This window comes from Macrosteles quadrilineatus, unplaced genomic scaffold (genome assembly GCF_028750875.1).
Source record: "Macrosteles quadrilineatus isolate MER2022 unplaced genomic scaffold, UCM_ALF_1.0 Scaffold_3__2_contigs__length_128488019, whole genome shotgun sequence".
NCBI classification, from domain to species: Eukaryota; Metazoa; Arthropoda; class Insecta; order Hemiptera; family Cicadellidae; genus Macrosteles; species Macrosteles quadrilineatus.
The window spans coordinates 80,836,703-80,862,798 of record NW_026542596.1 but is presented as its reverse complement, the minus strand read 5'-3'; the positions used below and the strand labels follow the sequence as shown (position 1 = coordinate 80,862,798).

At 36.9% G+C, this 26,096-nt stretch overlaps 1 protein-coding gene across 1 annotated transcript in view; it reads right to left on the bottom strand.

Annotated features, from left to right (window-relative positions):
• Positions 1-26,096, bottom strand: part of LOC128988380 (uncharacterized) — a 113,165-nt gene that overhangs the window by 74,130 nt on the left and 12,939 nt on the right. Inside the window, exon 2 of the mRNA XM_054409622.1 lies at positions 12,404-12,479. Within this exon, the coding sequence (XP_054265597.1) occupies positions 12,404-12,472 (69 nt within the window). The 5' untranslated portion in view covers positions 12,473-12,479. The remainder of the gene's footprint in view (positions 1-12,403; positions 12,480-26,096) is intronic.

Sequence of the window (26,096 nt, the reverse complement as noted above, 5' to 3'; positions counted from 1 at the left end):
TAACAACTGTTCTTTTGTTGCTAATCTGAATTTACTTAACCAATTGGTTCTTTATTCAAAATCGTTCATTGGGTTACGCAACTTTCCGTATCAACAAAATACCGCAAGTCCGCAAACAATGTTGAAAACCCACGAAAAGGTATCATCATTTCCATTGTTGAGAACCATCAGAAGAAGGTATACAATCTTTAAACAAGATAAAAGCAATATCCCTCACACATTTTTTGGCACCTCAAATGTCGAGTCATGCCGTCGAAGTGACAGGTTCAACGCTCGCGGAAGTCGCCGAAGGAAGGCACGTATATCTCGTGTTATGTGGTGTATGTTGAATAGCTATCGGCAGAGCCATTGATAACCGTCTTTTGAAACCCCGTTGAATAGGTCTATGGTCTGTACATGGCGAGAAACGTCATGTTGCTGTATGTTGTCTTTCAGGACTTCCGTGTAGCCTATTTTTCCTTTCTCTCACCAAAAATGACTATTTTCTCTAATAATGATAATTGGGAAGCAAATTGATAGAATATAGAACTTCAATTATTGTACTTTGAATCAAGTTTTTAAATACTTTTAAGTCACACATATCATCATTCATCAGTTTCAGTAAAGCAAAGCAACAGCGAGCAAGAATATTAATTACCATATAATTAGGAGATGTCTTTATTTCGTAATATCACTCACTACCTGTTTATTATGTTGTTAGTTTACAACTACCTTAACTACTTGATGTAATCACACTACATCATAGTGAGTGAAGACGAAATCGGGATTTCTGAACGAATACCAAACAATCTAATTATTTCAAAAGATGTACACTTGACGTTACTTATTAATTTATTCCTTTACACTTGCACACATTGTAAGCAAAACCTTTTATTTAAATCTAACTATTTGATGTGAATATAATGGAAAAATAATTCATTTCGGATGGATCAATTCGCTTTCCATCGATGTCAAATGACCAAGTTACAGGAACGAAGGAGGAAGACACGATGTCCATTATAGAAGAATCCGAATGAGATTAAGCAAGCAAGATATGGCAGTGAAACATAGCTCCCATAAATACTATCTTTGGGGTGGCGGAATTGTACCACCTGGAATTGTACCCCCCTGGAATTGTACCCCCGGAGGTTAGTGAAATCACGATGACGTCTCATTTTCTCGACAAAAACCTGCGTTTACGGGCTGGAATTGTACCCCCCCTACGCTTAACGGCGAAATGACGTCACCGATTGGGGGGGGGGGGGTACCATTCCAGGGGGTTACAATGTCGGTGACCCCTTTCTTTGCCTCCCCGAATAGTCATAAAAATCAACTCTTCCAAATCATTTTTCAAATTTTAGTAAACGCTAAAGACATAGTCTACTTGACACCCTCTGTAATCTACCAAAGTTGTTCTTCCCGTCTTTCAGTTCTACTTAGAGCTCACTGAGAGTAGTGTTCCTCTAGAAAGCCGCCTCTGATGATTTTCTAAACAAGATGTAACGTTGTCTGATGTCCTCGAGGACTAACGGAGTGGTCGGGGAGACTCTGAACACAGTTTCCACACAATACAAGCAATCATGACCAAGGTCTCCACTGTGACACAGTACTACGGTAACAAACGCCGTCTAACTGTGCTTTAATTCTTTAAGTAGGTTGCCTCATAGTTCTTCATGGTCCTTTAGAACAAATTGGGAACAGTAGATGTTGCTTTGAGGATTACTGTTTACTGTAAATTTGCTGTAATCGTTGAAAATCATTGTTGTTTGTGAAAGAACATACCAAACTTCTTATGGTCTTAAAGAGTCTATTAATCTCACACTGTCAAAGTCCACAAATGGATATCAAAACATTCGTATTTAGCGTTTATATATCGCTTGAAGGCCTTCACAGCTACACTAGATTTTCATTTAATTTCTTTTAAGTGTTGCATGTTTCATCAGCCAATAGCCATTTGTCGACTTAGACTAACAAGCGTGCTAGTATAACCAGCAATAAATTTGAAACGCTAATCACACTCAGCTACCAACGCATTGCTCACTAGCCTTACTTGCCTCTTGACTGATAGATCCACCTGCTTCACTTGTCGAATGAAAGTAAACAAGTTAGGAAAAGTCGGATCGACTCTCGGTAGCAGCGATTAAAAGTAAACAATCAGGACATTCCCATCCGCGTTCCCCAGGAGACATTAGTTCCTGCCGAGCGACCAACTCTCACAGACGGTATAAATAGTCTTCCTTGCAGAGAGATTATTGTTTGGTTTCATCCTCTTCATCTGACAGAAAAACTGACGTTGAACGTGTCAAATAATATTATTTTGGGCATATAACTAGCTAAAAGGCCAGTACTCATCGGTACGCAATTTTATTTGGATGTTTTGACTCTAGTCAACAAAAAGATATTTGCCCATTTACTTTTCCTGCTATTTCGTACACGGTAGAGAATATAGCTTCTCAAAATATGGCGTACAGCGGATTTTCATACACCATAACAATTCCAGCCAGCAACGGGTGGAACCGCAAGGAACCAGTTGGAGGAGGAAAACTTCGCCAATCTCAATTAGACCGTTATTCAGCAACCACTTGACCAAGGTGGTTAACCAGATCATGTAAGCCGTATCACATAGTTTGATAGAAAGCTGAGGTGACTGTTGGATCACTTCCTGCTCGGTCTATGGTGCGATGCAGGGCGTGTGCCGTCCACCGGTCTGCTGGATCGCCGGCACCTGTAGCGGGGAAAGTACTTTATCGGAAGTTTGGATCCGGAAGAGATAATTAGGCAGGAGAGAGTAGTGATAAGCGGGATTGTGGCTCCGCCGGCGGCAACCGGCAAATTGCGAGCACCCGAAAAAGTTAAACTGTGATTAGTAGTCGGGCAAACAGAAGAAGCCGTAATCGATTTGTAAATGCGAGTCATTCCTGCAATAATTACCGTCCTTGAAATTATTCTCTGATTACCTCTGTAAGGTCAAGGGCCTTGGCCATCTTCAAAGTATTTGAGTGAAATTTGTAGTTTCAACGTCTCTTGGTCCATCTCTCAGTAGAATATTGGTCAAGTATTGTTCCTCCACCAAGGATTTGTACAAGGTGAAACACGCCCAGGGATTTGCCACACCCAATCTTATAACAATTGATTTTTCACGTTTGCACTATCGTGTTTTAAGTATGTTCGGGAACTAATTCAATTCAGAATTCTCCACAAGATTACTTTGCATACATTTCACCTGGTTTAGAATGTAGTGGGAACTATTTGGACTCACTTTGCAGTGAAAGGGAGCATTTGCTACGTGTTGTATTGATTTAAGATTGCTTTGTCGTGACTTAGCCAAGGCCAAACATGTACGAAGGTTGGAGCGTTCTCGGCTCAGTTTAGCACTTATTTTTTTGGAAATGTCTATGGGGAAAATATTAATTCAATGAACGGAACGAATCTTATCTTTTAGATGTAGCATCTTCTTTGGATTAGTAAAATCCCATCTTCAATAATAGTTTACAACCTATTAAATTAGAAATTTCTCAACCCTCGCCATGGCATGCAAATTCCCACTTTTTGAACTAATCATTAATGAACAATCATTGCATCTTATTTCAGGAGTATAAATCTGATGTGTGAGATAATCCTTCTCTTTTATGTATTCCGAATGTTTCTATTAGGTGAACGTGCCATTCCAGTTTTAACAAAATTAAACATACTCGGATCAAAGTTGCCACTTCCCAATGGTCAAATCCTAGTGATTGGGTTAGCTTCGAATTCCAAAACCTACTGCAAATTTAATAGTCAATCAAATTATAAGGTTTCTTCGCCACTTGTACCCACCTCTCCTGATAGCCAATCAGCGTGGTCAATGTAGCGCACGTAGTTATATCACAAACCCTCCATCTAGGCCAGAATGCAGGCGAGCCTTGAACCGAATGCCGGCTGAGACAGTAAGCCTCACAATGGAGGTTGAGCAAGCTTGCTTGCTGCCTCTAGCCTCTGGTTGCGTCAGCAGTTCATGTGGTAAGATGCTGGGACCGCTGAATACTACGATACTAATTAGCTACTTCACAAATGTGCAATAATGTGAAGTCAGTCATACACGCGAGAGAGATTTGGAAGGTATCCGACGTAGTGATCTTCTAGCTACAAGTTTCCATCAATATGTTTGCGTAATACTTGCACATTGGCCTAAAACAGTATCCAATTTGCAGCCCTGAAAACAGAACAAGCGCCAAAGAAGCGGTAGATTTGAGTGTAAATGGAGATCGACGAGACACCCCCTGAAATAGAGGGCACTATTGAGAAAAGAGAGTGGGAATTCGCGACGCAAGGCACGGGAAGAAGATGCCCTTGTAAAACTTGGATAAGATTAACTTTTTAAAGACGCGCATGATTCAGACTAAACGTGGATTGAGTTGAAGAGCTAGCTTTGTGGACATAAGTGGATCCAGGAGACCTCTTCTGGATTCATTAAGACTAGTATATGTGATCAAGTAAATTAACGGCTTCAGGGTTAACAGAATGATCCAAGCGGGATTAGCGGAACACGGAAAAGCTTAATAAATTGTTGAACAAAGTGTTTGTACTACTGTATTGGATCTTAATGATTCTTTAAGGAATTACAGAAAACTCGAAGAATAAAGAGATTCTTCCAAGAAAAACATTTTGAGGTTGACACATTAGCGTAGGCCTATGGAAGTCAGAATTTGTTCCGTAAGATCAATGAATCAATGTACCCTCTGAATGGCAGGATAGAGTACTGAGAATGATTCCCTCTACGTCACTACCACGAAATCTTCTCCCGCACTTCTCTCGTCACGACTTGTGATCGTGAGGTTGCGTCGATGAAAGTACAAGTTTGAAACTAACACGTCACACGTCATAAATGAGGACATTGAGATTGAAAATATTACAACTGAAGATTCCATCTTCGATCTTTAATCTTGTTCCAGGGAATTTGAAATTGTCTCCACTTTGGACATGGAATGAAGGTAGATCTAATTTTGATCATCTGCCTATTAATGATCAATAACATCGTCGTTTTTTCATGGAAGATTGAACAAGTGAGATTTGAGATAAACCAATATCCTTCATTGGGAAAATCAAGGGGTAAGTACCGTGCGAAAGGAGTTTTACCCTTCTTGAAGTGCTGATATTATCATTACGAAATTTTGTAGCTCTCGTTGCAATATTATTCGTGTTAAATTATACTTAGGTTAATTTAATTGTTTTCTCAATATATCAATTGTGATTTAGCAAAGCTGTGAGATGACGAGTATTAGCACATCTGATACTTGTTGATGCACAAATATTTACACACGCGGCTCATTAATAAAAAGTACTTAGGGAAATATGGTTTTATTTTTAGAATTTTTATGAGTAACACAACAACAACCCGAAACTACATGAATAAACGAATAAATTCCTCATAGATTAATTATCCTTAGGGTTCAGCCTTCAGCCGAAGCACAGCAGATCATCACATGTCACGCTCTAAAGGTTGCTATGTACAGTGTACATTACACTTTTCTTTCAAGCTTTAATTCAATCAAAACGGCTCATTTGTTAATCTTAACCTACTGTTTGTCCTCTAATAGTGCAGTGACTAAAACGTGGACTAAAAGCACGCGATTTAATTTCCCCCCTGAAATGATTAAGGAATACTCAATCACCAACAACTCCTGGCTCATCCAACATCACACCAACAAAACATGCTTCGAATTTAAAATTAGCATTCTTCTTGCATTGTCCCAGCAATGGTTTTAGTTACCAAGCAAGTCTAAAAACTGGTCCTGACCGTTATTATATCCGACAAGAAACTGTTATGACAGAATTCACTGTCACGTTAGTTACGCAAATATAACACTTGCCACCGTGTCAGTTGTGTGCTTGTCATGTTCACATTGGTTTCGCGATAGACTTTGTACAGCAGGTCTCGTTAGAAGGGAACAGTTCCCAAACAATTCGTAACTCTACTGTTGCTGTTACTGTTACGTTGACTGTGTGAACGGAGTGATACACGGTTCAATGTCTTCATTATCTTCGCAGTTTCCTCAACAGAGGATCTCCTACTGTATGCCAGGACTTTTAAGTTAGTTAGCGAATTTTAGTTAAGATGGATCGTAAAAAATTGTTAGCATGGTGGACTGGATCAAGATTGGCACTTACTAGGGTTGAACTAGTCTGTGATATTGTAAGGAAAAAACATGAGAGTTATGTGAAATCCTGAATCGGTTACTATATAACCGTTTATGGTTTACTAGATATTTAGTAAGACATTTTAAATAATAAAAGTATGAAACTTCCGTATCTGTTGTCAAAAACAATGGAATGAAATATTATTTACTATATCGATTATTTCATTAGATATATCGTTTGTTTGCTTAGGTTAGATTAACGAAGAACTCAAACCATGCCGGACTCAACGAAGTAGAATGCTTGTTAATAGATATACAAGGAGACCAATGCACAAATCATGCGTTTTCAAAAAATGCAAAACATGTTTTCGACTATAAAAATAATGCGACACCCGTTTACCTTTTAAAGATGACATTATAGCTGCAAAAATTAAAATTCAAGGAAAGTAATGACGTAAGCGTTAATATATTGTTTGTTTGAGACTATTAGGTCCATTATATTATAAATAAAATAACACTACTAAATTACAAAATTTAAATAAGTTTAGATCTATACCTTAAAGAATATAACTTACGTACCTTAATCGTGTTGCAATTGAAGTAGCCTGTATAACATTCGTTTTCATTTTCTTTTGTTTACAATCTGACTGTTAAACAACCAACCTAAGTTAACCAGCTGTTAAAGTACAATTTATTTTATTTATATTCGTTATAAATAAAGTTAATCAGCAGCACTGGACCTTTAAAAACACTCTCCAGAAAACAAAGAAGACGAAGGCCTAAAGGTACAGTAATTGTCTTTTTAATTACCATTGGTCATTCGGCTAGATCGTAAGGTATAAACATCGATCTCTATTACGATGGGTATAAATGACAAGCCAATAGGATAAAGAGACGTTTGGAATAAACATATTTGGGAGTTTTGCAGCAACAAGCCAAAACTTTAGCATTATGCTATTTATGGTAGGCATGGGACTAAGTAGTGTAAATTCAATCTCTTGGGAACTTTTGGACACAATTTCAATAAAGTAACTGGACATTCGCTTGGTATGCAGGTTCGCTGCAACAGGGTAACAGCTGCAGCAAACTGGCCGCATCTCGGTCACAACCGCAGTCTTGCGACAAACAACCGCTGATTATATTGCTGGTATATGATTATTAGTTTCCCGCACCAAATCATTAACTCAGCGCCGTAAACACAACATGGTCACTCGTAAAACTACAGTTATGGTGATAGTGTAAAAATGTCATTGGGCAATACGAACAAAGCCGTTGCTAAAGAATAAGTCCATTATCGTCAAATTAGTTTGAGTAAGTACTACGGATATTAGAACGGAAAATGTATGCGTCATAAACATAAAGAAACGTCAATTGCCCAACGATTGACATGTTTGTATTATTATTATTTAGAATTTACTGTAAAAAATCGTCTAAACCAGATGTTAAGGTTGGTAGCACGGCCACCTTTAACTCCATTGATAGTATGGTATAAGATGCGGGTCAGTGACGTCATTTGTTTATGTTTGTTATCCATAACGTTTTCTATTCTAATATCTGCGTTTAAGTACTAATTTGATTAACAAAAGCGAAATCCTCAAGCAAATATTATGTATTTAAACTAGTTTGCATACAATACAAACATTATTAATAAATAAAGTTATTATCCTACAACTGAATAACTTGAACTTGAATGACATTTAAGCTATTTCACTTAGACAAACTTTCCTCTTCAAACTTCCGATTTCATTCAATCAAGTAGGCCACAGGTGTCAATGACATTTCGCTCGAATTCCGAATGCTTAGGGAATGTGAGACTAAATATACAACGGGATGAACAGTTAACTGTCACTTCTAACAATTAACGATACCGGGACAGTTTCCGGTGCTGCCTTCACCTACTTTGTAGTCACAATACGATGCTTTCTCTTGACATAGGTAAATTGTCAGTGTCAGTGTCACACTATGACGAATGTTTACTTAGGACATTTGTACGACAAAATACCGGAAGTCACACCTTTTTTGCCGGATTCTTTTTGTAAACACGGATATGTTGTATGTAAACTGTGTTTTAACCTATTTAGCTTGGTTAATATTTTCTCTAGAGTTGAAAATAGAAACACAAAGAGCATTTTTAGCGACCGTAGGTCTCATCGTAAGACCTAGACCCGAGAATGATTTACTTTTTCGTTTTGATGTTTCCAGAGGCCAAAACACAATCCGTTCAAACTTATTTTATAATATATAATTAATAATAATGTGTCGCCGTTAACACGATAAATCGCGTAAAAATCATCATATTTTTATTAAATTGTGTACAAACAAGTAAACCTTCATTTTATTCGAACCGGCATAATCGGACTATGGGAGAGGGGGGTTATGGGCCAAAATTTGTTTTTAAGAGCTAAAAAATAACTATCTAAGTATGCTAAACCGTTTTTGTCCGTCTAATAGTTGCGGATAATGTTTCAAAGACTGTAAATTAAAAATCCCCATATTATTCTATTATTGTAATTTGGATAAATTTTGGTAAAATTTGGCCATTTTTTTAATTTCATGCCAAACCATCAACATTTTAATATACATCGACTTTATTTCCTCCCCTGTAGCACCAAACTTAAGTAAGTACTTTTAAGATTTGAATATTATCGAAGCAGGGAATAAATCTGCCAATTTTGTACAAACTTTTTCTTATTATAATTCCGTTGTTTAACATTATTAAGTATAAATTTGACCTGTAATTGAGATTAGGATATCATTTTAAGAGTTAGTTTATATTATGGCTTCGAAACGGTTATCTTGAGTGTTTCATGCCAATGGCATGTTACACGTAAGTTGTATTTGTATGGACCTAGCCTTTTAGACAATGTAACCTTAGTAGTGTAGATACTCTTTCTGGCACTTAGTGTGCCATAGCAATCAATTTCACTGTTCAATCTAGTCAATAAAGTTGTCTTGCTCAATGGGTATTTATTAGTTCAACAAAAATCGAGTGATTCATGTTCCTTTCAATCTCCTCTTCAGAACCCACGAAGTTCGCCATTCAACTTCGGCAAGGTCAATCGTCCGATGTTTATCCACACCCCCGTCACCGGACGCCGAGGTCCCCGACGAGGAGTCGTGGGAGGGTTGAACCGTCGGACCTACTTCCCACCTGAGTCATCTCTGAAGTCACCGACATTCCTGACCCGGTCCTGAATATTCATCGGGTCAACAAAGGTGACCGGCCGAGTGTGACATGGAAACTGTGGTACTTGTTAGGGCAGTCTCTTGTTTCAAGATGGAGACACGATTTAACAGGTTGATTTCCGACATCAATCTTGTTAATTGTTGAAGAGGTTGTACCTTGTGATTTGGGTGATCGATAGGAACAATATTTGGACCCTCTTCTGTTGTACCGACCACACCGACTTAGGTTAGGTTAAATATATTTTATTTGAGATGAACATAATTATCAATTTAGTAGATCATCTCACACCATTCTACACTCATCCTTCACTCATATTTGGGTTGAAATACGCAACTAGGCGGTGTCCCCATCTTATTTAATTGATAATTAATTTATTTTAGGTTAGGTTAGGTTAGAGTAACCAGACATTTTAAATAAAAAATTACTTTTTTAATATAAAAATAACGTCACCTCTGAAAAATGACTCGGAGAGGTGAGGGAAAGTGTTCGGAGCTATGTTTAACTGAATTGTCTTGCTTGTCTCATTTAGATTCTTCTGTAATGGACATCATGTCTTACTCCTCCTTCGCTTTTGACCTTTCGACATCGATCGAAATATATCTAACCTGGTATGGTTGGTATAACATAAGAGTACAAATATTTTTTCGTAAATGGAAAATAGAGGGTTAGCAGCTTAGTTCAATCATCAACCATTGAGATGGGGACGTTATAGGCACGTATTTTAACCCAAATAATAAGAGTGTAGAATAGAGTGAGATGATTTGTGTAGATTTGTTTCTAGGTACATGTCAATGAGTAGAGCAGTAGATAGACAGGAATGTTCTCCTGCTCTATTAGAGAACGGAACTTGTCTTAGAGCCTGGAAAATGTCTCTACTCACCAACAGTTTTTACTTTGTTAGAGCAATGACAAGCTGATTCGGAGCTAAAAAGAGTAGGTCTCTCAGAGGAAGAAGACTTTTTTATCAGACAACCCACTCGACTAAAAGGAGAACGATACTAGTTTAGATCAAAACAATCGATTGTGTCATGAAACACAGAAAGAGTAGTGTTTAATGTTGTTCTCAAGTTTGACTAAATAAAAAATACGGACGTTAAAGCATAGGATTGATCAATAATTGGGAAATTGTGTAGTGTTATCAGAAACGAAATATAAGACTCTTCTCATTTATTATACTCAGCTTATATTATTCAGGTCACCTTTGAAATGCAAGTAAAGGCTTCTTATTTGTATTTTATATTTTCTTACAATTTGGTACCAACAAAAATCTTGACCCCTTCTTCAGTAATGAGTACTAAAGTGTTGTTGCTAAACAATGTGAAATAAAACTACTTAATTATTGATCTTGTTACAGTTTTTTTTCGTGTTTTGTGTTTCGAAGTACTTTTTTTAAGCATTAACAAGACACCAGAAGGGTTTGTATTGAAATTATTCCAGTAGCTTTACTCTTTAGTTGAAAATAAGCTTTTATGTAGTAACGAGAAAGGTTACGCTGCATTACCTAAAATTCGAGACAACGATGAAAAATTAATTTTATTAAATTTACTAGTCCTCTATTTATTCACCACTGAAATTACGTTTTACAAAACTAAAAATACCCACTCACAACCCATACTTAAGCATATTTTATTACTCTCTCCCCGATTACTCCAAAAAGCAATGAGGAAGAGAAATTAAATCACCTGGCGGTCAAGATGTCAGTAGGGTGAGAGGTTAGACTTACAATTGTTGCAACTCTCACAACACAACAACAATGAGTTATGATTGAGTTGAGATTGCAGCAATGGTCACAACAATGGGTTGGGCCTCATACAGCCCAGAACACGCGCCAGCCCACTTTGGTAATTCATCGTTTGTGTGGAAGTTTAGAGGCCACGCGTGAATTACTAACACCCCACTCCAGAACTAACGGCTCCATAGAAGATATAAATGTCAAAATATCATTATTGGAATTTTAAGAGGAAGTATGTAAAATGTTGTTTTTGATTATGTGGGTTATGTTGGACGAACATGTGTGTGGAAAGATGTTGTTACTTACGGAAAAATGCTAATAAAAAGCAATGTCTTTCATATCCAGAAAATAAAAGTGCTATCATGAGTAAATATCACATTTTTTCTTACTAATCCCTTATTTTGTTTATTTAGAACAATCAAGTGCATTAGAAAGTGATTTTAATATGTGTAGGTTTAGACTTCAAGGAAACGTGTTTAACCGCAAGGTATGCTTTTTGTCAAGATGAATATGTATTTAAAATTTATTAATCAACAACAAAACGTTAAAAATAGGGGGAACTATTTACTAGGATGTAGACTATTTTATATGTGTTAGGGGCAAAATTTACCCTTTCAAAAATTCAGTTCCTCCAATAATAAATTACATCATATAATGTGTTTAATAAGTCTATCTTATTGTGAACATACACCATCTTAGTTTTTAAACCATCCATCTTAGTTTTTGTTCATTGGTAGAGTACAATGATTGATTTTAAACACCTAAAGTCCATATTGGACTTAAGAATTGGAAAGGTTTATTGAATTGAAGCTGAGTGTATCTCTTTAAAAATATTCCTTTTAGTAGATCAGTACCTAGGGAGGGGTATATCATTTAGTTCAAAACCGAAATTTAATCCAATAAAATCAACGGTGCCGCCAGTTTAATATTACATGCTTACTCAAGTTGTAAGGATAGCATAGCATCTTACTGTCTCTTTGGTTTAAGGTTTGTTTATAATCAGCTGTTACACTTATTTCTTTTGTTGATTTTCATAATTTTCGTTGTTATTTTGTTGCCAAAGTAACCCATAAAGCACACTGTTAAAAATTTGTGACTATCAATTAAATTTTTGTACGTAATTATATGTTTGTTGGCAGTTTTAACTGCACTAAGCACGTTTTTAGGGTATAAATCAACTATTAACAGCATTTGAAGAAAATCGTCAAAGCCATTTTCGTGATATTTGTGCAAGCAAGCATACAACATACAAGCAAACATTGTTCATAAGAGTATCTGATTAGGACATCATAAACTGTTACGATAAGTGCCGAGGCTTAACAAGGCTTTTAACAAACCTTCCAAATCTCAAATGAGGCAAATGAGTACTTTGAACTTCTGTTGACGTACCTGAGCTAGAACGCCGAGGGCCAGGTGAAGACATAGGACGGCCGCAGCCGTCAGGGGGCGACACAGCATCCCCGTCCTGGAACAAGCGAGGAAGTGGAGGTCAGTAAACGTACAAGTCTTCCAGGAGACAGGACAAACACTACAACATCTACTCTTGCATAGACAAAGGACAAGTAAACTTAAAAAGGTTAGTAAATCTTTGTAAGCAGTTAGTAGAATGATTATTGTTTCATGATGTAATGACAACGTAACTTCGATTTCAAGAAACATTCGTAATCCTCTAATGGTTACAAATAATTATTTAAATAAGCTAACCTAAAAATCTTTACCAAATCTTTCGTCATGTAATCATCAGATACAACAAGACCCTTTTAATGAAGTACACATTTTTAGTCCTAGTTGTGGATGAGTTATACTATTTTACAGTGAGAAAAGATTTTGTTATTTACAACAAATGATTCAACGTAACTAAGGAACTAATTATACACTGGTAGTCTGATTGAGGTCAACTTTTCTCTATGTTATTCAGGCTTCATGCTAAGAATAATCTAGAACTACGACCTACTTTAGACTAATTCGAGGCGATTATATTTAGAATAGGGATTCCTACGATGACTAATTATGGTTATATAACTCATATATTTCCGTTCCTTCTAGAATCCTTCCCGAACAAATAATATAGTCTTGACAGTTTATCGTGTATATGTCAAACTATAAAACGTAAATGTAAATCCAATGCTTTAATTAAACATTCAAAAGTTTGTTGTATTGAATACTTAATCGCAGTTAGTTTCTATAGGGAAATAAAATTTATATACTCGTGTACTCTTTGCAAAAAAAGGATTGCCGTAGGACCCTCTGCTCTACAACCGAGGCTGTGCTGTACAACATTTGGATGTTTATCATTTAACAAAACAGGAATCCTAATTAAAAACAAAATGATTCGAAATTTCGAAGAAGGCAATATCAATCAATATAAATTTGAGTTCAACGAAATGGACGAAGAATTTTTTTTAACGAAGCTGTAGGCCTATCTTAGTTTTATTCCATCCCCTACAGTGAGGTCCTATAGTGAGGACAAGATAATTCACCCTTAGGTACCTATGTAGTCTCCGTTCCTCACGTTAAGTTACTCTTTTCGTTATCTGACTTAGGGTTAGTAAATAATCTCAAGCTTGGTGTCAGCCAGCATAGGCGAGTAGAAGGGTAGTGTGACAGTATACAGGGTGGCTAGTAATGTACAGACGAGAGTAGTTGAGTAGTTGGTAGTCGTATCACCTACGAAGTGTAGCCAGGTGCCAGCATGGGCGAGTAGAAGAGTAGTGTGGCAGTTTGACAGTGTGCATGGTGAGTAGTAATTTACAAGGAGAGTAGTGTGACAGTGCACAGGGTGGGTAGTAATGTACAGACGAGAGTAGTTGAGTAGTTGGTAGTCGTATCACCTAGGAAGTGTAGCCAGAACCAGGGGTACAACGGAATGTTGAATGTAGGAAGGTGTGGCCAAGGTGAGAGGACTGGTTTTGCTAAGCCGCTACACAAGAAGTATTAACTGTTACTCTCTACCATTGTCATTCTTCAGATAATACTGTTGTTTCCCATGTAATCACGTTTGAAAAATGTTAATGGAAAAGTCAAAATCTGACTACCTTCTGCCTCAAAATGCTTAATAGCGTATATTTAATAAAAATAATCGGAAATGTTTTTTTTTTCAAATTGGTCAGGTAAAGACTAAAAGTCAAATAATGAATCGACGTTCCAGTACCTACTTGTATCTTACCCATGAGATACTCATTGGCCATCTTAGAGCCCAACGTCAGTTCTTTTTTCTGAAACGTAACGTTAAACTATATTGACTAACATGCAAATCATTAAAATCTACCAAACAACTTCAAGTTCTTTTCCTACCACTGCATAGGAATGATCACATTGCCACAGCTGTAAGCAGTACACGAAATAGAATATTTACGCTCTAGAGCGGGAATACATCATTCCCATACACCAATCACAGCCACGGATCAGGGACGTTAACAACCGATTAACAAAGCAAATAACATAACCTAAAAAGGCAAACATCCTAAATGACATTTTATATACAACTAAAAAAAGTGAATGATAGGTTAATTATGGTGGTAGGAAAGATCTTGAGTGTATTACGAGCACAAACAGGCATTGCCGCTCGAGAAGTTCTAATACACGAATAGCTATTGATTATGTAAGTAATAAAAACGCCTAACCTAGTAAAACATAGTCCCTACATATGAATACTTATGATCTTCCAGATCTGTTTATTTCGTATAAAATATTGCTAGGAATATTTAGTTTGCAAAAAATCCAATATAAATTGTTCATACCATTGCATAAAGTGTAACCTTTTTACATTTGGTCCCGCTTGTAATTTCTCAAAATTTTACAATCGCAAACCTGAAGAAGTTTACCAAGAGGAAAACAACCCAAAGAAGTAATTGGTAGTTATCACTTTAACTGTATAGTTTATAGCCACTTCAGTACATGAAGCTTGTAACAGGTTCAAAAGCCATCGCACCGCGTTCAATTTGTCACGGTATGACCAACCCCCCCCCCTGGTAATCTTCCCCTACATAATTCATGGCCGTGCTACTTGAAGCGAGTTTCGTTTCCAGTTAATAAAAGAGAAAGCTAGAATAGTCTAGGGTTAGTTTGACCGGCAAGAATGGTCTGATGAGTTGATCTTTTGGTAAATTACAAAGAAAGTTAATGCCCAGAAGAGTCACGGTAGGCTGTAAAATACTCTTAACTAGCAACTAGGACCTGGAGACTGCATTCTTGGAATAGTTGAGTGAAGATGGGAAATAGTAAGGGTATGAGATGAGTCAATGAATTGTGTGATTGGGCTTGAGCTGTGGTTGCTTCGTATTGACAGATGCGGTTTATATGGTTATGTATTTGATATTGTAACAAATCATAGGATAAAATGTTTTAAATCCAAAATCAATCACCCAATGAATTCTCCGCTGACAACCACCAAGAACAATTTGCTAAATGATAACGTAGTAACCTACGTAACTGTTAAGCCCAAAGCCCACCTTAAGCTTTAGGTAGACATATAAAGTCTATACTTACTTTACTTTACTTAAATACCTTACTTTAAAATGGCGACCATACAAATGTAGGGATTTTAAGCCAAGTATGAATGGAGATATCAAGTAAAAAATATAGACATATTTTAAGGTGAGAACTGTCTAGATATAGATGAGAATCTCCCTTTGCGAAATGCAGAGAACACTGTTAAGGCAGAGGATACAATCCATTGCAACGCTACAACCATTGTGTGTTTTCGTAATGCTCATCTCAGTTTTATTGTTACGGCCAGTTCATGATCTCGAATTATTGAAATCAACTTACTCAATGTCTTTAGCACTGAATATTTACACAGTTTTAATCCTTCCCTATACACAAATACAACAACCTCGAAACTCGTATAAATAGTACAAACTCAACCGTTGCAACTCGTCTTCAAATCCATTCAATAGCCAGAAGCAGAGACAAAACGTGAAAACCGCAAAATCATAAAGTACTCAAATCAGACCCAATTTGAAACAAATCCGTCAGTGAAGAGCATGTGGTAATCAATAAACTATTGATGATTACCTCTGCAGCACTTTCCCTGTTACACCACGAGGGCTGAGCAAGTACCACGCTTCCACAATGTTAAGTAACACCATTCACACGAGGACTCTCACAGCTACAATCGCCATTCAAAGACATCGCTCATTAACAGCTGAGGACTTCGAGTGACACTTGACAGCACCATTGCATGCAAATCTATTTGATACTCCATCCTATTTGTGATTTCTACTTCGAGTATTAGGACTCAACACACAAGGTTTCTGAGTTTCTTGGACTCAATTTAGAACAAAGTTCAATATAAGAAGCTGCTAAAGGTATTTTGAAATGTTCCCTCTACAGTATAGTGTAGTTCTGATTTAATTAGGCACCATTTTCCAATTCATAAAATAATCGAGTTTGAGTTCATCAACAAATCTCAAAAGTTCACTATCTGAATTCATTGAGGTGAAGATGAGACAAGGAAGAGTCTTGAATAAATGAGATGCCAGTTTTGTTTCTAACTAAGATCAAATTACCGAGAAGACAGCTTTATGATTCTTTATGGTTCTTCGGACGCCATCGTCTGTTAAAATACTATGATCAAGGACGGCTAGGCGTAATGACTAAAAATATTTTCCACTTCTCCTCGTCCACGCCATACAACTTTATCTACTTCCAAATTAATGTTGAAATCTTCTTCGGTTTAGTAAAGAGGATCTGACGTCGTTGACAAAGTTTTCCTTTGGTGAAGAAGTCGATATTCGGGGAGAGGATATTGAAAGAGAAAGATAATTTTGGGAATAGCTCTAACACTCAGATATCCCACTAACGTAACAACTTCTCAACCTAGCGAAGGTCTTGCAACATTGTAAACCGAAAACTGGTCAGCAACAACAGGTTCCCAAAGCAACATTTTCAATCAGCTACTTTCAACCACGATCAAACGCTGGCAGGTGAAGCAATCAGGTTTATAGTTGTTGATATTATCACATTGTAGATTGGACGCTGATAGATCGAGCTTTAATGAATGTTGAACGGCGAAGGCGAGAAGAATACGATACATGACAAATGATCTCACGGGGCGGGTTCAAATTCCTACACGGCTGTGTGATTTGGCAATTATTATAGAGGGCTCTATGTGATAGTTATAAGCTATGGAGACTGGGCGTTGGTTTGTGGATGATAATAAAATGTGATTTCGGAATTTGATTGTATACTATGTCTTTTGACGTTATGAGTTATGAGCTAAGTCTTAATATATTACCACTGATGTATGTTTTTGACAATCATGTCTTGTCTGTATTGATTATATACAATTTCAATATGTGGAATGAATTTCGATATTCGGATGGGATGGTTTTTATCAAAAGAACTTTTATGGTACATTCAAATAGTTGGCAGGCACGAATTTGTCCATTTGTCCACCTTTGCTTGTCCTCGTTTATCCCCTAACAACGTGCCTTGACATATGTTTTGAACATGCTGAGTCTATACTGAACAACTTGTCTGGCTCATTTGAAAATCTAAGTACCTAATTCAGCTAAGGTTGGATTAGGAGATCATCTGACTTGGCCGACTTGGTTATTCTTTCTGCTCTGCATGCCTCCTTCTCTATATGGCTGAACATTTTGTCCAGTTCAGGCTCGTGGATCATTCAACTTTTTCATGACCTTCATTAAAATTAGGACTACTGTCTAGTTCGTCGTCCTTTTTCTACCAATCCATTGAAGAAACCCGTAATGACCATACACAGTTGAAAGTTATCAGCCAATGTGAGTCCAGTTTATGCATAAACGTTACGTGGATAAGGCACATTTTATCATCTTTCCTTCCAAGTTCCTAAGTAATTCAATCAAAAATGCAATCAGTTTAATTGCAGAGTCTGGCAAGTACTGTCTTTGACAGCTAGAATGGTCACAAAAACAATAGATTTGTTCAGCGCTGTCTCTAATGAGCCCGAGCGAACTTTCTCTAGACTTCTTGTTTCGTTCATTAGTCGACCCAATGTTGTGCAATTCTTTTGAACATTCAATGTTCCTGGAGCCTCCTTTGGTCAGCTAAACGGTTGAGCAGAAAAATATACCTTCCAGCAAGAAACTGATCCCATATATTCAAGTGTTGACAATTTTCTAGAAAACAATCTGAATTCCTTACGAACAAGTTCTTTATGACTTCAGCTATAGGCCTACAATATTGGAGAATTGGAGGCGTACACCTGAAGTCAACGCATCGTGCTCACACTACACCTTTCTTTTGAACGTGTTTATTTGAATATGAGTAAGAAATTCAATTTGTCAGACTCGGCTGGTTGATCATAGTTATAAGAGCTGAACGACGTGTATGGATCAATACACAATTAGGTTAGGTTATAACAACGTACCAAGAGATAACCGTACAGTCGATATTTATCCAATGATAAATCCAGTATCATTGATTTTAGATAGAAACTGTTGATGCAATATTCGACACAAAACGTTTTCCAATCATAGCTCGTAGACGTTCCTATCTTATCTTGCTTAACAATACTAATCGAACAGGTTCTTCCAAGTCGATGGTCTTGTGTTTATCAGCAATACTTAGCGATCAGCGTAGGTACAATTAGGAAACTGTTATTCACATTTAAGTGTCGTCATAGATTTGACTATTTGATAATCACAGGGTGCACGAACCTCGAGTTTTACGGGTGTTCGAAGTTTGCCTAGCAATTTGTAGGAGTCATCACCATTATACACTGATGGTCGGGCGAGTGGTCCGGTCTTATTATATGCTCTGACCGCAGGACGCCCTGAGCCCCGAGCTCCTCGCCTGGCTCCAGACGCGCCATGATTACGTCACAGATCTGGCGGGAGTCTTCCTGCTTGACTGGTGCTGGTGACCAGCCGGGGCTCTGCCCCCCTGGCCTGGCACCTGAGCCTGCAACTGCAACCTGTCGCTGGGACAAGTGTGGGTGGACGCCCTCAATCTCTCAATCGGAGCTTGGTTGCAAAGAAGAGTTTTTAAATGGGGTTGAATGAACCTGAACAAAAATATTAATGAGGATTTTATATTTAAAAATAAATTATGTATAATTGGTTCGACTGATTGAGTTAAAGTTGTTTGGTCTCGTACAGCGATATACAACTCTGTTAGTACAAATAATTGACCGCGTGAGATAAAATTTTTCTACACTTATTTTAGCAAATATGCCTCAGATTCAGTCAATCTATATACATGTGTGCAGTAATTCATTTTGCGTTGTTGCAACAGGAGTAGGAATCACCATAAATCACTATTGTTTTTACTTTTCAGTCATGATCCTAATTTCTTGAACTTCTAGAAAAAATTTTGGCATTTTAAACCTCTGATTATGGTATCAAAATCTAGCTTAACTCGTTTAGGAGACGTAAGAATGATTGTTTTATAGCCTGGCCTCTTAATGCTCTACAAACTATCTATTCTATTAACATAAACTAACATCCAAATCAAGGAATACTGTATCCAAATATGAAATGAAATTATGAAACAGAAAATATTAACGACGGGATCAATGTAAAGCTATGAACAAAAGTGTGCAATTCCCACCATAAACCCAAACTAAGATTGCCTATGAATGGCTCATCAATTGACACAGGTATACAGTTTGAAAGTGTTTTCACCTCGACTCTAGTTACATAATTGTCGGCTGTGGAGGTCAAAAAGCGACCCTTCACCTAGCGCGAATCATCCAGGCTTTCTCTCCACAGATTCCTGTTATTAAATTACCCGATTAAATTCCTCGGTGGTTCCTATTCTTTCACTTAATTCTTAATTCAGTAATGCCGCTGTTCTGTTTCGCAAATTCATGCATAAATTTCGCGAATATCGTGAATTTCCCTTCAGTTATACTCGCCTGATAGACGAACTTGTTTTCTAGATCGGTTACGGCTTTATCACAAACTAAAACCTTGGTAGTATGATCTTATCTTGTAACTTTCGGATCCCTTGGTCAGAGGTGTCTCACGCTTCAAACACTAGACACCACCTACAATTTGGTTAGTTATGTGGTAGGGAATGGACGTTCTTCAGTACTGGGTAGACAATTCCTGAATCGTCTTATTTGGATGAATGTTTAATTACTCCAAATATTGTCTTACTCAATGAACATGTTTGCCTTGTCAGCATACTTAATAAATTCAAAATTTTATAATACAGTAATATTCATAATATTGGATTCTTGCACAGTAACGATTAGAAGAGCAAAACAAAATTTATAGCAAAATCCAAGTGAGGTGCCAGAACTCTCTTGCAATCTCTAATAATTATCAGTTCTTCTACAAGTGGTTTGCACGTCAATACTAATGATGATTGAAGGTAAAATTTCTAAAACCTAAATACTGGATGGATAAGTTCTCGATCTTTGCTTCAATAGAATACCGAGAAAAAGAACAATACGAAAAAGCTATAGCCTCGTCAATATTCTGATCTGACCATAAACAGACATTAGAGATCGAATAATGACGTAAGCAATCTTCAAAAAATAACAACTTATAACTCGGGTCGGTTTCCATATAAGATTTTCTCCGGTTTTGCAGTAACTTGAACATGCCATACCAGCGGAAGGTTGTCTGGTTAAATGCCAAGCTTGATGGTGTAGGGTCTTTAAAACCAGTAGGCGACTGTAGAGGCAGAGGATGTCGTTGGTTGTTGGTTGACACAACAGCTGTTTCCAAGGCTGAGGAGTTGACGACGCCCTCCAACACCCTTTGTTGTGTGTTTCATCACATTTTCCCTACATGTATATCCGGCGAAGATAACGGATTGTTTGATAGTAAGAACGGGTTGAAACAATTGAATTGGTAATCAATTGATTGAAGGTGGTATAAACGAATGTTTTCACACGTCCATTGTATCCAAATGTGATCTTTTAGGTTTAACAAATGTGTTTTCACTTAACAGCTAATTTCTGTGAATGTAAAAATTTTATAGCCTAAGTTTTGAACGGATAAAAGCAAAGTTAAATTAATAACAAAAGGAAAACATCCGTAGTTGCCAGAAGATGCCAAATGTAGGTTTTCATGGTGTACAGGTTTCGAGCTAATGACACCTTTTCTTTAGCAATAAATGCTGATTTGAATGCTGAATTATTGTTGTATTAGACAGGCATAGATTGATGTTATTATTTTAAATTATGTAAATCTTGCCGAACATTAGCTGTCATAGCTGGAAACACGCACAGCATGAAATAACCTACAATTTCACACCTTTTTGCAACTTCGTTAGTAGATTTAGAATTGAATACTAAGGGCGTAAAGCAATATTTTTTAAATTAATGATATTTTGATTCGGTGTCAGGTTTTAAAATTGTAATTCCTATTGTTATCCAATCCTACAAGATGTTTATGAACACAGAATGACATAACTCATTTTACTATTCTTGATTTACTAAATGTCTCCAAATCAACCTGACTGGAATTGTAATCCAAACACAAATTCTACCTAATTGATTATTTATCGAACGGTGTTACTTGAACGGCTCCCGATAGCATCGCCTATCCAGAAGTAGACTAGACCTAACGGGTTGCATCTATAATCTGGAATTCGCTAAATAATCTAGTTCCTGTCATAACGGCAAGTCTATAATTAAGGCGATCTGAGCTTGACCTAGAACACTCCTGAGCATTCACGACTTAACTTTCATATTGCAAGGTCGACGACATAATTGAGATAGGAAATTTAATACAAAACAATGATTGAGTGGCCTTCTAGGAATGGTTTACAGGCTCACAAAATGGAAAGTCTTGTTTGTCTATGAGCCTGGGAATCGAATCTTATTGACAGAATAGCTTATTAGCATGATACATAATAATGTAAACATAAAATAATTTTTCGGTACTGTAAAATAGCTAACATGAATTGTTTTTCATCGAAGTGTTTTTTAGAGACACCTGGTGACGGTAATGTATTCAATCAATGAATAAATGACTTACCAATTTTATCTGCAAATGTATAACACTCAAACAGTCCATAACCGAGTACTTATATAGCTCATTATATTAGACCTACTGTATTTGAAAAAAGTGAGAATAAAAATAATTTTGATTCCGTGATTATTTTGTTCAAGTTAAATTTACTATCGATTATCAATTATTTAAGATGTAAACGCCACTATGTGCGTATTTTAACCCTAATATAAGTGAAGGGTGAGTGTAGGACGAGTGGAACGTTCTTGTAGTCTTGTTAGTGACTTAATGCCGACATTTAATAGTCCATACAGCCAATGGCAACTAAGGGACCTACAGTTTATAGAGGAATCCGAAAAACATTTCCCCTTGTAATTAACATATTGGTCTAATTATCAGGATATTACTGCGGATAGCCGTAGTATTCAATAGTGCGGACTTTAATCCACACATCGCATCCACAGTGCATGCATATAAATATCCACAATTCGTGACCTCCTAGTAGTTGGATTACAGTACTTCAATCGAGTTAGAACTATAATTTAAGCATACCTCTGTCAATGCAAATCATTTACAAATAACAATAAAAGTATAATACAGCAGAGTTCATATCTCCCAAGTACAGGGACAAACTAAATACAAAAATTAAATGTAGGGGTACTCCTAAACAATCCTTCAATAAACTAAGTGTTTCAAACATATTACAATTATACTCGTTCAAATTAATAAAAGAGTTGCTGGAGTTGTGTGGAACTAGCAAAGTTTTGAACTATTGCCACATGAGATAGGGAACTGCTTACGTAATATTCAAGACTACAAGCATGGGACCTCCGCCGGGTCCTAGGATCGCCCATTCCTACATTGGCCATTACAATCGTAGCCATTATTCCCCACAGCAGGTAATTTGCCACCTCTTTGTCCAAAGCCGGTCTCCGGTTCGATAATTTGGTGGTCATTAATGAACATTGCTTTCGGCAATCTTTTCTTTATTTATGTTTCAGCCTATCCTTTGATTACTACTACGCTGTCAGGAACAGCTGGGACTTAGAGAGAAGTCTGATTTAAACATTTGTAGTTCTCGTTTGATGTTCTTTATTTCTGATTTAATGATGTTTCGTAGCTCAACAAAAATACTTGAATTTCTAATCAAATTAAAAACTCAACGATCACTGTACACAATTACACAAACAATACTCAAATGTCCATTAAATACATTAATATTTTTAAACTCTAGTGGTGAGAACCTGATCCTGAATTTGAGACTAAATGGTAGAACCTGCATGTTTTGAATTGATTTCACTCTACTGTAGAATCCAGCTTAATTCTCTCAACACTTTTGTATAATTCAGTGACATATATATATACGTAAATTCATATTTTAAAATCCAAAGAACACAATTAATACAATTAATAACTTATTGTGAAGATAGTTTGGGTACAATATGCATACAATGCAAGGGGAAAAAGCGACGATTTTGAACAGGTAAAATGTGTTTTTAAACTAATTAAAACTAAAAGGTTTAATATTTTAAGATGTAATATTACCAAAGGTATATGGTTCGGGTTTTGTCGAGTTCAAGTGATATTCGAATAATAAATGCCGTGAGAAACATTTTATGTAACACAACACATCCATTTTGTCTCATAACTGAATAATGTTGTCAATAATACAATTCGCTTATGTCCAGGGTTCTTTAGACAATGGGTGCAAGAACATTACTAAAACTCTTTAAACCAAAAAAGCTAATTTTCACTTGACTTTCAAGCAAATGGCTCAACTTTCTGAATAGGTGACGATTAATACAAAGCGAAGAATGTGAATTCTGGAATGAATGAAAGCTTGGATTTCACCGTGACGAGGTATTGTTCTAGTAGAGAGTCGCAGTTTGGCAGCAAGATGCGATGTGACCGAGTCATAAGCTGAGGTTCGACGTTCGAGCCAGTCACGAGTCGAGGGAAAGCTGGTAGAATAGGCCTACACAGTGGGAATATAATGCTGCCTTGTGGAACTCCAATGGAATGTCACACATGTTTATCAGAATAGCTATCAAATCTTAGATAACATTTAAATGTATGTTTGTCCGCAACCATCGCTGCGGAACTTTTTTAGATAGTTCGCAACATGCCACCTTTATGTTTTCTTGCCAATCTTATAATATTTAAGGTCTCTGTCTTTCGGGATTACAAAGCTACCATGTCAGTTGTGATTTGTTTATTGACTAGATTGAATGGAACCTGTAAGAACATTACAATGTATACATGCATGGTTTACGTTTCTAAACTATTTTGATCTACATTTTCATACAGCTGAGTAAAATAAAACATTTCAATGCGTTAACAAACATCACGTTCAATACATTGTAACCAATAATCAGTAGTGCAATAGTTTTCTGAAGAAATCTCAAGGGTTCAACTTATTTCCACTCCGTCATCACACGCTTTGGGAAGCACAACCTACAAAAATGCTCGTACATAACTTAAATCACAGAATTGAGAAGTTTCAGATATGGCGACAACAACATTATTACCGGCACAATTTTGAATTATACACACCAACCAATAATTTGTAGAGCATACTTGCGAGACGAGTTCAACCGGGGATTATGTCCGGCAAATAAGTTGTAAGCCGGTGTTTATGAACGCAAGGTATTGCGGGTGACCGTTACCCGGAGGAGCGGTGGGCGACGGATAACGGGTTGTCTCACCTCGGCACACGAACACACCGACACACACACACACACACATGTACGTGTGCGTAGTCAGCTTCCTGTATGCGAGGTGCGTGCCTGGATACCGAGGACCGTGCCTAAGGACCTCCAGACATCCAATTGTGCAATTTTGGCTGAGGCTGAAGAGGAAAAAGTAGTGGAACGGACCCAGTGGGCATCGCCTACTGAAAAGTCACTATCACGTCACGTCACTAAACTGAGGAAGTATAAGCATTGACTGAAGATGAGCTCTGGGAATGACTCATAGTTTGAGTACCAATTGTGTTTTAATAGCAGTGCCACTGTACATTTGCCCTACTATGTTAGATGCCTTGGTACATTTTCCCAGAATGCGATTAAGGTACGTATGTTGCATAGCTTCAATTTATAATCGCACCTAGTTCGTAATAGCTGAGTGTATAAATTACTAGTCTGGTGATTGTAAAGTTGCCGGAACGATCGTAAGAAAAGTCACGTGGTTTCGAAACAGGGCTCTGTCCTCGACCATCGGGGGGTTTTAATAAATAGTCCACGCTAAAGATTATATTCAAAGCTGTAACAAAGCGACCATCTCATTCATTAAAATTCGTCTTCATCATGAAAAACCTGCCTCGATTTGTCAGCGTCGGGGAAGTGTAATCTAATTGTGGTCAAACTGCATTTTGAAATAGTGAAGTGAAATCTAAGATGGCTGGTTGATAGCCATCAATCTATCATTCTAATCAATAATCATCAATTTAAAATATTTCGAGTTAATCTTAAAGCATAGCGATATAGTGTAAACTATTCAGTGCCATTTTTACTACTTTGTGCCGCCAACTAACGGCAAAGATGTCAGAGACAAACAATTCCTGTTTCCCTTGACATTCAACCTTTCACTCAGCACTCAGTGTCTGATGACTCATTCAAACTTTATCTTTGCAAAACAGCCGACCAGAACCAGTTGTCATCAGCTGTTAGATGCATCATCATGCGCTCATCTCCAATCTGGGGGATTACAAGATGGAGATTTTGATTGTCATTTTCATTTCGTCATATTTAACACAGCACAACTGAAAACAGTACAAACGGATACACAATTTTGCGTGCCGTAAAAACTTTGAGGGAGTTTTAGAGGAGAAAATTGTTTTAGGCAATATAACATTTTTTGAAATTTTCAAAATAAATAAGAGTATATCCGAGTTAAAATAAACAACCAATCTAAGCGAATACCATTAAATTTTCGAATCGATTCAACACACAATGTGGATATGTTGTGTGGATGATTTAAAGCAATTGGTCTCAAGGTAATAAAATACCTCCTCTAATAAGAATTAGGAATTAGATGTTAAATTATGTTCTAACTATTTTTGTACAGCAATAAAACATTTTATTGAAATGTGTTGAACAAATATTGTTCAAATTGACTCAATTTCAAATTTTTATTTTGCAAGCGAGAAGTGATATTTGCGAAAGAAATTTATTTTTGCTCAAAAATTCATT